At 39.8% G+C, this 14,003-nt stretch overlaps 1 protein-coding gene across 1 annotated transcript in view; it reads right to left on the bottom strand.

Moving 5' to 3' along the window:
• The window catches only part of LOC124545024 (pre-mRNA-splicing factor ISY1 homolog), a 73,207-nt gene that overhangs the window by 11,886 nt on the left and 47,318 nt on the right, over positions 1 to 14,003 (bottom strand). Inside the window, exon 5 of the mRNA XM_047123806.1 lies at positions 5,941 to 6,090. Coding sequence (XP_046979762.1) covers positions 5,941 to 6,090 — 150 coding nt within the window. The remainder of the gene's footprint in view (positions 1 to 5,940; positions 6,091 to 14,003) is intronic.

Raw genomic sequence — 14,003 nt, 5'->3', positions numbered from 1 at the left:
ACGCTGTCAATCCTCTTTCTTTCTCGATGTTTGTCTCCATATTCATGCATATTTTTCCAGACAGAATTTGATTATAGATAACTGATTCATCTGAAAAAAGGTATGGGGTTGCTATTAACATTGTCTACCAGATGGTTAATATACAACATGAACAGTAATCATTAACATATAAAATGAAGAATAAGGGTTCCAACACACTACTTTGGAACATGTCTGAAGCTACTTCTACACCTGTCGGTAATTCTTCATCAAGGATAACATGCTGTATCTAACCCAGAACCATTCAGGAGTAAGCTATGGAGCAAGTCCTCTGTCTTCAGAGGAATGGCCATTGTTAGATTAGGCATCGCCTTAGACATGAGTGTATATACTTATAGCGCAGTGTTTGAAGTGGGGAATAGGTCTTTTTAACACTTGAAAACTATTATAATGGCTGCATTAGGTCAGACACACCTATATCAATTTACAACAGATTAGTGCAGGATACCTATATGTTTATGGCATGTGATGGTGTCTCGAGGTGCTTAGTGTGCTTAAAAGTTCGGAACAAAATGAAAAAAATTCGAGTTATAACAACACTACAATACCTTCCTCGCAGAAGGGGGCAGAGAGAGAGAGAGAGAGAGAGAGAGAGAGAGAGAGAGAGAGCACTGTTAAGTGATGTGACTGAAGATCATGTGGGAGCAGAGAAATAAATGTTTAAATAATTTTCTTAATGAAAATACATTATGTTTCGAGGACAAACACTTAACAAATGCGTCTGCCATTCTAGCAAATTACCATACTGCTTTTCAGATTGCAAAAGCATTGTGCAGTAACACTGAATGAGAGTTTATAAAGATATATTTAGGTATTTACAGCAGAGCATATAGCTCCCAAGAGACTTGAAAAGTTGCAGTTTCATGAGAGATGCCATAAATCATTACCTATTGCACATGAGATTGTTGCAATTGTGTGCTAAGAGTGTGAACATAGGGTGTAATGAGTGTAGTGACTGGTACAACAATTTTCATTTGCAGTCATTCTCTCAAACATCATCGATTCAAAGCCTTTTTGGGAAGACATGGGATGCAGTTATGGTGATGTTCCATAGCACAGTGAAATATATTCTTTGCAAAGAGTGTTTGCCTTTACAAATGTCTGCTTGTGTCTGTGTATGTGCGGATGGATATGTGTGTGTGTGCGCGCGAGTGTATCCCTGTCCTTTTTTCCCCCTAAGGTAAGTCTTTCTGCTCCTGGGATTGGAATGACTCCTTACCCTCTCCCTTAAAACCCACATCCTTTTGTCTTTCCCTCTCCTTCCCTCTTTCCTGATGAAGCAACCGTGGGTTGCGAAAGTTTGAATTTTGTGTGTGTGTTTGTGTTTATTTGTGTGTCTATCAACATACCAATGCTTTCGTTTGGTAAGTTACATCATCTTTGTTTTTAGATATATTTTTCCCACGTGGAATGTTTCCCTATATATATATATATATATATAGGGAAACATTCCACGCGGGAAAAATATATTCAAAAACAAAGATGATGTGACCCACCATACGAAAGCGCTGGCAGGTCGATAGAAACACAAACAGACACACCCACAAAATTCAAGCCCTCGCAACAAACTGCCGCCCCACCAGGAATGAGGGAAGGAGAGGGAAGGACGAAAGGATGCGGGCTCCAAGGGAGAGGGCAAGGAGCCACTCCAATCCCGGGAGCGGAAAGACCCACCTTAGGGGGAAAAAAGGACGGGTATACACTCGCACACACACACACACACATCCATCCACACATATACAGACACAAGCAGACATATTTAAAGACAAAGAGTTCGGGCAGAGATGTCAGTTGAGGCGGAAGTGCAGAGGCAAAGATGATGTTGAATGACAGGTGAGGTATGAGTGGCGGCAACTTGAAATTAGCGGAGATTGAGGCCTGGTGAGTAACGGGAAGAGAGGATATATTGAAGAGCAAGTTCCCATCTCCAGAGTTCGGATAGGTTGGTGTTGGTGGGAAGTATCCAGATAACCCAGACGGTGTAACACTGTGCCAAGATGCGCTGGCCGTGCACCAAGGCATGTTTAGCCACAGGGTGATCCTCATTACCAACAAACACTGTCTGCCTGTCTGGCATTACCCCTAAAGGCCTCACACTTAAAGTTCCCATCTCTGGCTGCAACCCTTCTTTCCATCAGTCCCTATACCAGTTCCAAACTGAACAATCCATTGCCCTCACCCACCTAATCCTTCACCTACACATCAACTCAGCCAATGAACACACCCGTCAACTCCTATCCTTAATAAAAGTCCTTAATCTTTCCTCTCCCACATCCACACTGGGTGTTGGGAGCGGAAAGACTTACCTTAGGGGGAAAAAAGGACAAGTATACGCTCGCGCGGGCGCGCGCACACACACACACACACACACACACACACACACACACACACACATCCATCTCCATCCGCACATACACAGACACAAGCAGACATTTGTAAACCCTCTCCCTTAAAACCCACATCCTTTCGTCTTTCCCTCTCCTTCCCTCTTTCCTGATGAAGCAACCATTTGTTGCGAAAGCTTGAATTTTGTGTGTATGTTTGTGTGTCTATCGACCTGCCAGCGCATATATATATATATATATATATATAATGGAAGGAAACATTCCACGTGGGAAAAATTATATATAAAAACAAAGATGAGGTGACTTACCGAACAAAAGCGCTGGCAGGTCGATAGACACACAAACAAACACAAACATACACACAAAATTCAAGCTTTCGCAACAAACTGTTGCCTCATCAGGAAAGAGGGAAGGAGAGGGGAAGACGAAAGGAAGTGGGTTTTAAAGGAGAGGGTAAGGAGTCATTCCAATCCCGGGAGCGGAAAGACTTACCTTAGGGGGAAAAAAGGACAGGTATACACTCGCACACACGCACATATCCATCCACACATACAGACACAAGCAGACATATGTCTGTTGTTCGGTAAGTCACCTCATCTTTGTTTTTTTATATATATATATATATATATATATATATATATATATATATATATATATTATTGGTGTTTTGCCCTTGAAGAGCGCATTTGGACTAAACTACATGGCCAGTTCCTTTTGCTGCCTTCCTTGCTGCCCAAACTTCCCTCATTCGCTCGCTGTGTTTCTGTTTCCGGTCCTCTGTCCATGCTTCTTGTCGGCTTCGTGTCTTCGGCTTCATCTTGATTGCCTTTTTGGTTGCCCATATTTCTTTCATCTTCTGGCTGTGATCTTGCTTTCGTTCTTCGGTCCATTTTATGCCTGTTCGTTTGTCGCATTGTATCTCATGTAGTTTACTTTTCTTAATGATGTTTCTGAACTTTATTCTGTCGTTTATTGTGTCTGCTGTTATGTTGAGCTGGTTCAGGTCGTTTTCTACCTCTGCCACCCATTTGTTGTTTCTAGTGGTTACCCAGTCAAAGATCTGTTTGGTCAGCCTGTGTGATGGCATTCTGTATAGGTGTCCATAGAATTGTAGTCTGCGTTTTCTAATCTTTTCTGTGATTGTCTCCGTATGTTTGTACAGTTCCTCTGTAGGTTTCTTGATCCATATTCCATTGTTGTTAGTTGCGCCAAATATTTTCCTAAGTATTTTCCGTTCTACTTTTTCTAATTGTCTGATACGTGTATGCCCTCGGATTAGTGTGGTCTCTGCTGCATATAGTGCCTCGGGGAGCACCACCGTGTCGTAATGGCGTAATTTGGCTTTTTGTGAGATAGACTTCTTGTTGTAATGATTCCACACTACTTTGTATGCCTTGTCCAGTTTAGTCTTTCTTTCTTCATTTGAGTCTCTGTTATGTCCACTCATTTGTAGTGTTTCACCGAGGTATTTGAAGTTTGCTGTTTTGTAAATCGTGCCATACTTTGTGTTCAGAGATGAGAGTTTCTTTGTGCTCATAAACTGTGTCTTTTCGTAAGAGATCTGTAGTCCAGTTTTGGAAGCGATTTCGTGCAGTTTTTCAATAGCGTCTTTTGTTTCCTTTATACCTTTCGTGACAATCGCCAAATCGTCTGCAAAAGCCAGGCATTTAATCTGTAGGTTTCCTAAGGTTATCCCCCGTTGTGATGTTTCCCATTCTTTTATGACCTTATCTAACACCAGATTGAAAAGGAGAGGTGAGAGGCCATCGCCTTGTCGGACACCTGTGCGAATTTCGAAGGGCTCTGATAGTTCCCCACAGAACTTTACTTTTGAGGTCGTGTTGGTTAAAGTTTGCTCTATGATAGCCCGTGTTTTGTTGTCTACTTTGTATTCTGCTAGAATTTTGAAGAGAGTTTTCCGGTCGATAGAGTCGTACGCCTTTTTGAAGTCAACAAAGGTAATGATCAGGTTCTGTTTGTGTTGTAAAATCATTTTCAGGTTCCAAATTTGTTCCGCACAAGACCGCCCTTTACGGAAGCCTGCTTGGTATTCCCCAATCAAGTGGTCGGTTTGGCATTCTAGTCTGTTCAGTATATATATATATATATATATATATATATATATATATATATATATATATTAAAAAAAACAAAGATGATGAGACTTACCACACAAAAGCGCTGGCAGGTCGATACACACACAAACAAACACAAACATACACACAAAATTCAAGCTTTCGCAACAAACTGTTGCCTCATCAGGAAAGAGGGAAGGAGAGGGAAAGACGAAAGGATGTGGGTTTTAAGGGAGAGGGTAAGGAGTCATTCCAATCCCGGGAGCGGAAAGACTTACCTTAGGGGGAAAAAAGGATGGGTATACACTCGCACACACACACATATCCATCCGCACATACACAGACACAAGCAGACATTTGTCTGCTTGTGCATTATATTGCTGTTTTACTACTTCCGAGAACTGCTGCCATTGATCTTCCTGCTTCCACAAAGTGCTATGTGACTTGAAAACATATTACAGGTATGATCAGTTCCCACACATTTGCTGTTCCGGTGTGCTTCTGGATTGCAAAAGTTTATCATAAAATGGGAGATGGTTGACTACTGAGAAAATTTTGTTGCTGCTTGAAAAATCTGATGATGTCGGTTTTGAGACTGATGACAGTATTTCTGAAACAGATGACAATCTGCTTTTCTTCTCCATCTTATAAGCAGGAGCAACACAAAGAAGTTGAAAAATTGTACAACTCCGGAGGGACTGCAGCAATCACTGTGGCACAACTGGGGTGCATTAATGACAGAAATGAGAATAGCGGGGAATGGTGCGTAGAAACAGACAAATGAATATGAAAGATGCACCAATACTTTAATTAGTTCAAATGAAAAACTGTGGAAGGTGATGAGTTGAACTGGCAGTTTTCAGTAAATTGTGAACCAATGGTGCAACAGCATGGAAAGAATACAAATTAGATGAATGGTGAGATAGACTCTTAGAACTCCACCGTGATGGCTATATTGTGCATTCTATAGAAAGTATTTTTATTTCAACATGGAATTTTATTTATTTAGCACTGTTAATTCAAACAGTATATTTCACAGTCACTGCTGACACAAAATTTAAAACACAGTTACCATCTGATAAAGTCATTAATATGAATAATTGTACCTCAAGTTCTTCAGTGACAGGAAAGGAAAGAAGGGAGGTTAGGATTTAACATCACTCTTATGTCAAAATTAGTGTAGATGGGCACTAGGCTACACTAGCCAAGGAGGGATTGCCCATGACCTTGTTCAAATAATGTTCTGGCACTTGCCTGTAAGTGATTTAGTGACACAGTAAAACTTTATATGGGTGGTCAACTAGGGATTTGTTCATCTTCTAGAGCAGGTAAATTTCAATAGTCATTCAGCACATATGTGGAATACCTGATTATATTGTTATATCAATGAATTGTTGCTGAATGCCATCAAGATGGCAGAAACTCTTTCTCTCACACTACTAGCAGGAAAACAAAAGCTTTATTTTTACAAGAAATCTCACCCTTGCGTTCTTCTTCTTGTTCCAGTGGCACAAGTATTCCATCATCATCATCACGGTAACCGTAGTAATCAGCATCAATATCTTTCATTAATTCTGCTCTTGTCTTTCGAGGAGGAGGTGGAGGTTCCTGTTCAAATAATTCTCGAACACCTAAGGGCACACAAACATTATTATGCAGACTGTGTGAATGCTGAAGGTCAGCACATAAAATTGAGTCAAAAAGAAATTTAATGCAGTGACAGACCTCCTGTCCCCATTAAAAATTGTATACTTTGTAATATACTCAAAAAGTTTTTAGACTAACAACAAAATAAAGAATAGGGCTTAAAGCTCTGTTGATGAAAAGGTCATTGTAAATGGATCAGAAGTTTAGAATGAGGAAAGATTAGGAGGAAATGAACCATGTACTTTTCAAAGTACCCTGAACAGTGAAAGGTACTGCAAAGCAAAGAAAAAGAAAAGAAATTCTCAAAAGTAACATAATATAAATTGAGGACAAAATGACAGTTTTAAATAATAAAAAGAATATGCAGAACTAAATAAAATAACACTTAGATAACTTTTTACCATAGAAAATCACCAAAACAGTTGTACGTTTTGAGAAGTTATTTTATTTGGACAACTAGTTCTGCCATCTCTGTAATGCCATCTTCAATAATGCATTACTGAGATGCTGAAAGTGCTTGTCTAAATAAAATAACTTCTAAATCATATGGCTGTTTCGGCAATTTTTCTTTGTAAATATCTGACCAGCCACAATGGACCAACAGAGACTTAAATAATTTAGTTAATTATCTGGATGTTCTGTGGATCATAATTTTGACATCTCACTAGATATCAAATGAGACAGTTTTACAACCAAATCAGGAATTGGAAAAAGGAGTTCACAAAAAGTTTTTCTGAAATCGAGTTGCTGGTAGTATGGCACTCTGCAACACAAGATGTATCATTCTGTAGAAAAACGAGGCAGATCCAGTACTTATACAAGAGGTATTTGTCCTGCGTAGTTTGAAAAAGGTTACATGTCCTTTACAGAATATGGAACTGCCACCTTCATAAAATAATACACTTGTACCAGAATATCACCTGTCTTTCGATAGTGTTTCTAGAAGTGTAACAAGGAACAGAACAGAAATATCAGGTTCAACATTGCCTCATTTTCATCCATTGGTAAAACTCAGTAAACCAGGAACAGTCGTAACAAGAGAATTCATTGATGAACTGTGTAAACATGTGTCTGCACTACATTTGCCAGCAGTCCAAAATACTCTACTATCTATGCCACCAAGGTATCCACAAGGATGTGTACTGATTAATGTAAAGAAGCTTGAAGATGTCAGGTAAGTAATGAAATATATTCCCCATTAAGTGTCTGATTTTTATGTTGCTGTTTTGGAATGAACAAGAACCTCGGAGTACACTGGGTAAAATATTGCAGTGTATATTGTAACTATGGTATTTAAATATACTGTATCATATAAACTTACATTCTGAAAGTGCCCAAGTGTTGTTTAGTACACAAATAGTGTAATACATTATTATTTGTCTTATTCATTGGAAAAAGGTGCTAGGTCCACCAAACAACTTGAAGAAAATATGTCACTTTTACTAGAACACATTTATTTTACTAATTATGCTATATAAAATATTATGTTTAAATGGTACCCCAGCTTTTTAAAATATAAATGGTATAATAAATCCTTACTGTGTCTTATTCAATGGAAGAAAGGGATGGGGTAAGTCCACCAAACAAACTGCAAGAAACATGACATTCTTTACATATGTTTTTGGATGGGGTCCACCTTTAACAAAACACAATTAGCCCAAACATGTTTCACTGCAGTTGCAGCATCAGTGTTTTTATTTTATTTTATGGCTCTTTACCCAATGGTGTGGTTTTCCTGATGTACTATGTTTTTACAGTGTCCGTTTTCTTTTACAGTTTGTCATGTTTTCTTTTTTCCTCAGAGGAGTTGTTAAGGAGATATAATTTTAATTTCCGTTTGAAGTTAGTTTTATTATCCATTTTTTAGAACTCGGCATGTGGTAAAGATTTTCATGGCTGAATGTCTCATTCCATCTCTCATTCCTTTCTGCACCACAGAAAGGCTGAGTGGTGGGTAGAGTAAATAATTTCTCCTTCTAGTGTTATATTTATGATAGAGCATATATGATAAAAGAAACAACTGCAAACAATAAGGAGATGAAAACAAAAACAAAACTGAAATTTATGGTGGGTAGACAAAACAATATTTTGTCAGTTAAGATGGATATTTTGATGAACTGTACAATCATTTTAAGATTTTTATAAATGTTTGGACAAGTAAATGAGATGAGTCTCAGAAGCAATAATATTCCACATGTAATATCAGATAACAGCTTAAACATAAAAGCTACAAACATTCAGCTTCATCTCTGTACTGTATAAAAATAAACTAAAATGATGAATAACAATGACACTGGAAAAACAGACACTGAAACAAGCTGGCTTTAGAAGTGGATACAGCACACTGGACCATTTGCGAGCTGTGGAAAAAATTACAGAACATGTCACTAAGTATGAGATACCACTTTGCCAAAGATTCACAGATTTCGAGAAAGATTTTGGATCATTTTCATCAAAATATATACTACCAGTCCTTGAGAAATAAGGCCTACTAGTTTTCTGATGTAATATGTACATCAGTGCTGCAGCCTCCATTAATTTCAAACTTAGAATTAAAAGAGAATTGTAGAAAGAAGATTACAGTGGCAAGCCATGGATATCCTATTCAAGTAAGCTTTTTATTCAAGTAAAAAACAAAAAAAGATAGCTACTATTTTCTAGGACAAAATACACACGCTTTTGTTTGATTTTATGGAACACGAGTCAACAATTATTGTCAAACATTGACTGTCGAAAACCACCCAGGATAGTCCACCCCATCACAATGCATGTCCTCACACTATTACCTGGACCAAGGATAACAGTCACCATTTCTGCTGGGAAATTCTGACTGGCAATCCTACTCTCCAGACCATATATCCAGCAACTATTATCTCTTCTTGCATTTGAAACAATGGCTTGGTGAACAACGGTTTGAAGATGATGATCACTGTTGTCAACTAGTCGCATTCCTAAGTGCAGAACTTCTATGCAGAGTGGTTGAACGAGCTAGATGAACATTAGTAATTACTAAAAAAGAGAGGGAAAACAGATAAGAGAACAGATGAGAGTGATACACATATTTATTATATGGAATCCAAAATTTTTGGGACTGGTGCTGCCACCTGGAAAGTAGGAGTAGTAGATCTTTGCACTGCTAGGTGGCAAGAGTTGCATATCTGATGAGTCAGTGTGCTGAGTCGCATTCAGCTGGGAGGGCATGCTGCATGTTCACAGTGATTTCTGTAATACTCTGTGTTTCGTGTGTGGCGATTTTACGATGGATCCGTGAACAGAACAGCGTGTGTGTATCAAATTCTGTGCGATTCTCGTCAAAAGTGCTACGGAGAAACTTGCAATGATTCAATGAGTGTTTGGGGGACAGAGCATGAGTCATATACATGTGTTTGAGTGGTGTGCTCAGTTCAGGCCCAGCCGTACAGACATCGAAGATGATACTCACACTGGAAGGCCCGTTAGCCGCCCAACGCCAGACATTTTTGCCAAACTTCAATAACTGGTTCATGCGGATCGATGTCTCATCATTCAAGACCTTGCGGATGAGGTGGGTATTGGTTATGGGACATGTCAACAAATGCTGACTGATGAATTGGGCATGCATCGTGTCGCCACAAAATTTGTGCCAAGGATCTTGACTGGCGATCAGAAGGCACAGCGTGTTGGAGTGTGCACGGACCTTCATCTGACCACATCTGATGGTCATACCTTCTTGTTACGGGTTATCACCGTCGATGTGAGCTAGATTTACGGTTATGACCCAGAGACAAAGCAACAATCGTCCTATGATTATCGTTTTCTTTGATACCCAGGGAATTGTGCACAAAGAATTCATCCCACCCAACCAAACAGTGAATTCCATGTACTACTATGACCTTTTGCGATGGCTCCGTGAAAATGTGCGGCAACGACGGCCCGAATTTGGCGTCAAGGGAACTGGCTGCTGCATCATGACAATATGCCGTCTCAAGTCCTTGCTCACCAGGACCTGGCAAAAAACAACATGGCGGTTGTACCCCACCCACCGTACTCGCCAGATCTGTCACCTTGCGACTTCGCACTATCCCCAAAACTGAAACTCAAGTTGAAAGGCCATCGGTTTGACAATCTAGAGAGGATTCAAGAAGCATTGCTGGTGGTGATAAACACCCTCAAAGAACAAGCCTTCCAGAAAACGTTTGACCAGTGGCAGAAGAGCCGGGACCAGTGTGTACGTGCAGATGGGAAATACTTCGAGGGTGATGGTGGCCATTAGTCCAAAGGTAAGGTTTTCAATAGATGGCAGCAGCAGTCCAGAAAATTTCGGATAGCACCTCGTGTGACTAATAAAAATGGAATGGAGGTATATGGGACATGTAGCTACCAGATGAATGGATAACAGATGGCTGAATGATGTTCTTTATTCCCCTTCAAGAGATAAGAAAATACCAAGATAGCGATCTAATGTAAGATGGGTTGATGACATTACAAAATATGATGGGACAGTGTGGCTCATAGCTTCAGTCAGTAATATTTGGGAAAGTCTTGAGGAGACCACTGTCCAAGGGTGGATATCAAATGGATGATTTATTCCTATTGAAATAGTAGTTTAGAAGTATTTCCATGGTGAAACAACATATACTGAAACAACAAAGGCCAAGGGAAACATAATAGTCAAATACCATGTTGTTGCTGTTGTGGACTTCAGTCCGGAGACTGGCTTGATGCAGCTCTTCATGCTACTCTATCCTGTGCAAGCTTCTTCATCTCCCAGTACCTACTGCAACCTCAATCCTTCTGAATCTGCTTAGTGTATCCATTTCTTGGTCTCCCTCTACAATTTTTACCCTCCACACTGCCCTCCAATGCTAAATTGGTGATCCCTAGATGCCTCAGAACATGTCCTACCAACCGATCCCTTCTTCTAGGTATATACCACAGCACTACAAAATATAGCTAGCTATAAAAAAATTGGAAGCAGTGACAGTCCAATTAATAACAGTTAATTTCACAGGATATTTTGCAAGAGGAATATAATGGGGTAAAGCACGCAGTTATAGCAGTACTGGCACAGATCTCAATACAACTTCACAGAGATGCGATTCCTGCATCACAGGGACAGTTCGCTATTTAGAAAAAAATAAGGTTGAAGCTGTGAAACTCATCTACACCTATATACGTAGTCCACACGATGCCGTGTTGTGCACGGCGGAGTGTACCTTGTACACTACTTGTCATTTCCTTTCCTGTTCTACTCACTAATAGAGTAAGGTAGAAACAACCATCTACATGTCTCAGTACACGTTCTAATTTCTGTTTTCTTACTGCCATGGTCCTTACATAAAATGTACATTGGCAGTAATAGAATCATTCTGCAATCAACTTCAAATTTTCAATGAGTTTCATGAAAAAGAACATCTTCCCTCCAGGGATTACCGTTTAAGCTCGTAAAGCATCTGCTGGTAACAAAGAGTTCTGAAACTCCCTGAGATTTCCATGTAAAATGTAATTCCTTGAGAATTTCAAGTTTTCCAGATGAATTGCCACCCTGTTTGGGGGCCTCCTTTTATCCAACCTGGTGGGGATACCAACTTTCAAGCAGTACTCAAGAATGAGTCGCACTGGTGTTCTGTATGCACTCACTCTCACAGATGAGCCACACTTCACTAAAATTCTCCCAATAAACTGAAGTCAACCATGTGCTTTCCCTGCTACCACCCTCATCAGCTTGTTCAATTCCATATTGCTTTGCAACGTTATGCCTAGATATTAACTGATGTGACTGTCAGGAAGCACACTACTGATGCTGTATTTGGACATTATTGGATTGTTTTTCCTACCCATTTGTTTTAACTTACATTTTTCCACATTTAGAGGAGCTGCCATTCATCATACAACTTGAAAATTTGACCACCTCATCTTTTACCCTCCTACAGTCACTCAATGAGGACACCTTCCCACACACCACATCATCATCCGTAAACAGCCGCAACCCTGTCTGTGGTGCTACCCCACCTTCCTGGGGCACTCCTTACAATATCCTTGTCTCTGGTGAACACTTACCATCGAGGACAATGTACTGGCTTCAATTAATTTAGATGTCTTTGAGCCACTGACATAACTGGGAGCCTACTCATATGACTGTACCTTGGTTAACAGTCTGCAATGGGACACCACGTCAAATGCTCCTGTCAATCCAGTACAAATCATGAGAAGCAAAAATATTTAATGTAGTTTTAACAGAAGTGATAAATATTCCTACAGCAGTTGTGTTGTACAACAGGGTCCAACTGAATGAGGAATTGCAGTTATTAAGACACTGACCTCATATTCAGGAAGATAGTTGGCTCTGTTCAGCCAAGACGATTTAGACTTTACACAGTTTTCCTAAATAATTTCAGATATTCTATGTGCATGTATACTGTGAGATATTTAATATCACTGTACTATGATGACAATTCCTATATCATTGTGACAATCCACAGATGAATGAATAAATCAGATCAATCAGTTTGCTGACACAGTTACTTATTCCAAGTAAAGGTAATTGTTGTGTGTTCCTATGCTGCACATATCAGATTAGTGGTTGCTTTTCCCTTATTCTACTTACTGTTTCATCAAGGAATTTTCATTACTTTTATACATAGCTGATTTCACTCTCTTCCTTCTCATACCCTTTTACCTTTGCTATTGTCTTTTGTCACTTACCCACAACTCATCGTGCATTCTTTATTCCTTAATATGTCTATACTTTCTTCTACTCTACAGTACCTGCCTTCAAAACATACACCAGCCACCCTAGTCGTACAATCTGAATCCTCATTGTTGTAATGGGCCATTGTGCTAATGAATGTCACATTACAACTCCCTGCTCATGCGGTGACAGCCACTTTTTGAACATCTGCATCTACATACACACTCTCTGCGCCACTGTATAACGTGTGGTACAGGGCAGCCTGTACCACTACTAGACATTTCCTTTCCTGGTCCACTTGCAAATAAGGCGACAGAAAAATGACTATCTACATGCCTCTGTAGAAGCCCTAATCTCCAAGGTCCTTATGCAAAACATATGATGGCGGTAGTAGAATTGTTCTGCAGTGAGCTTCAAATGCTGATTCTCTAAATTTTCACAATAGTGTTCCTCAAACAGAATGTTGCCTTCCCTCCACGACTGCCGATTTGAGGTCCCAAAACATCTCTGTAAAACTTGTGTGTTGATTGAACTTACTGGTAACAAGTCTAGTACCATGTCTCTGGGTTGATTTGGTGCCTCCCTTCAATCAACCCTAGAGAGAATGCCAAACACTCGAGCAATACTCAACAATCAGTCACACTAGTGTCTTATACACAGTCCCCTTTACAAATGAACCAAACTTTCCCAATATTGTCTCAATAAACCTAGGAATTACAATTAGGAGCAACTTAAATTGGAAAGACCACGTAGATAATATTGTGGGGAAGGCGAAACACTTAGAAGATGCGAATTACCCACTAAAGAGACAGCCTACATTACACTTGTGCATCCTCTGCTGGAATATTTCTGTGCAGCATGGGTCCTTACGAGGTAGGATTTATGGAGGACATGAAAAAAGTGCAAAGAAGGGCAGCTCGTTTCGTGTTATCACACAATAGGGGTGAGAGTGTCACTGAGATGATACCGCCAGTTGGGGTGACAGTCACTGAAACAAAGGCGGTTTTCTTTGCGGCGAGGTCTATTTACAAAATTTCAATCACCAACTTTCTCTTCCGAATGCGTAAATATTTTGTTGACACCCACCTACGTAGGGAGAAATGATCATCATAATAAAATAAGAGAAATCAGAGCTTGAATGGAAAGATTTAGGTGTTCCTTTTTCCCATGCGCCATCCGAGAGTGGAATAGTAGATGAACCCTCTGCCAGGCTCTTGAGTGTGAATT

The sequence above is a fragment of the Schistocerca americana genome, chromosome 8 (assembly GCF_021461395.2).
Source record: "Schistocerca americana isolate TAMUIC-IGC-003095 chromosome 8, iqSchAmer2.1, whole genome shotgun sequence".
Classification (NCBI taxonomy): domain Eukaryota; kingdom Metazoa; phylum Arthropoda; class Insecta; order Orthoptera; family Acrididae; genus Schistocerca; species Schistocerca americana.
Note: the sequence above shows the minus strand (reverse complement) of the source record. Positions and strands in the feature narration are given on the sequence as shown.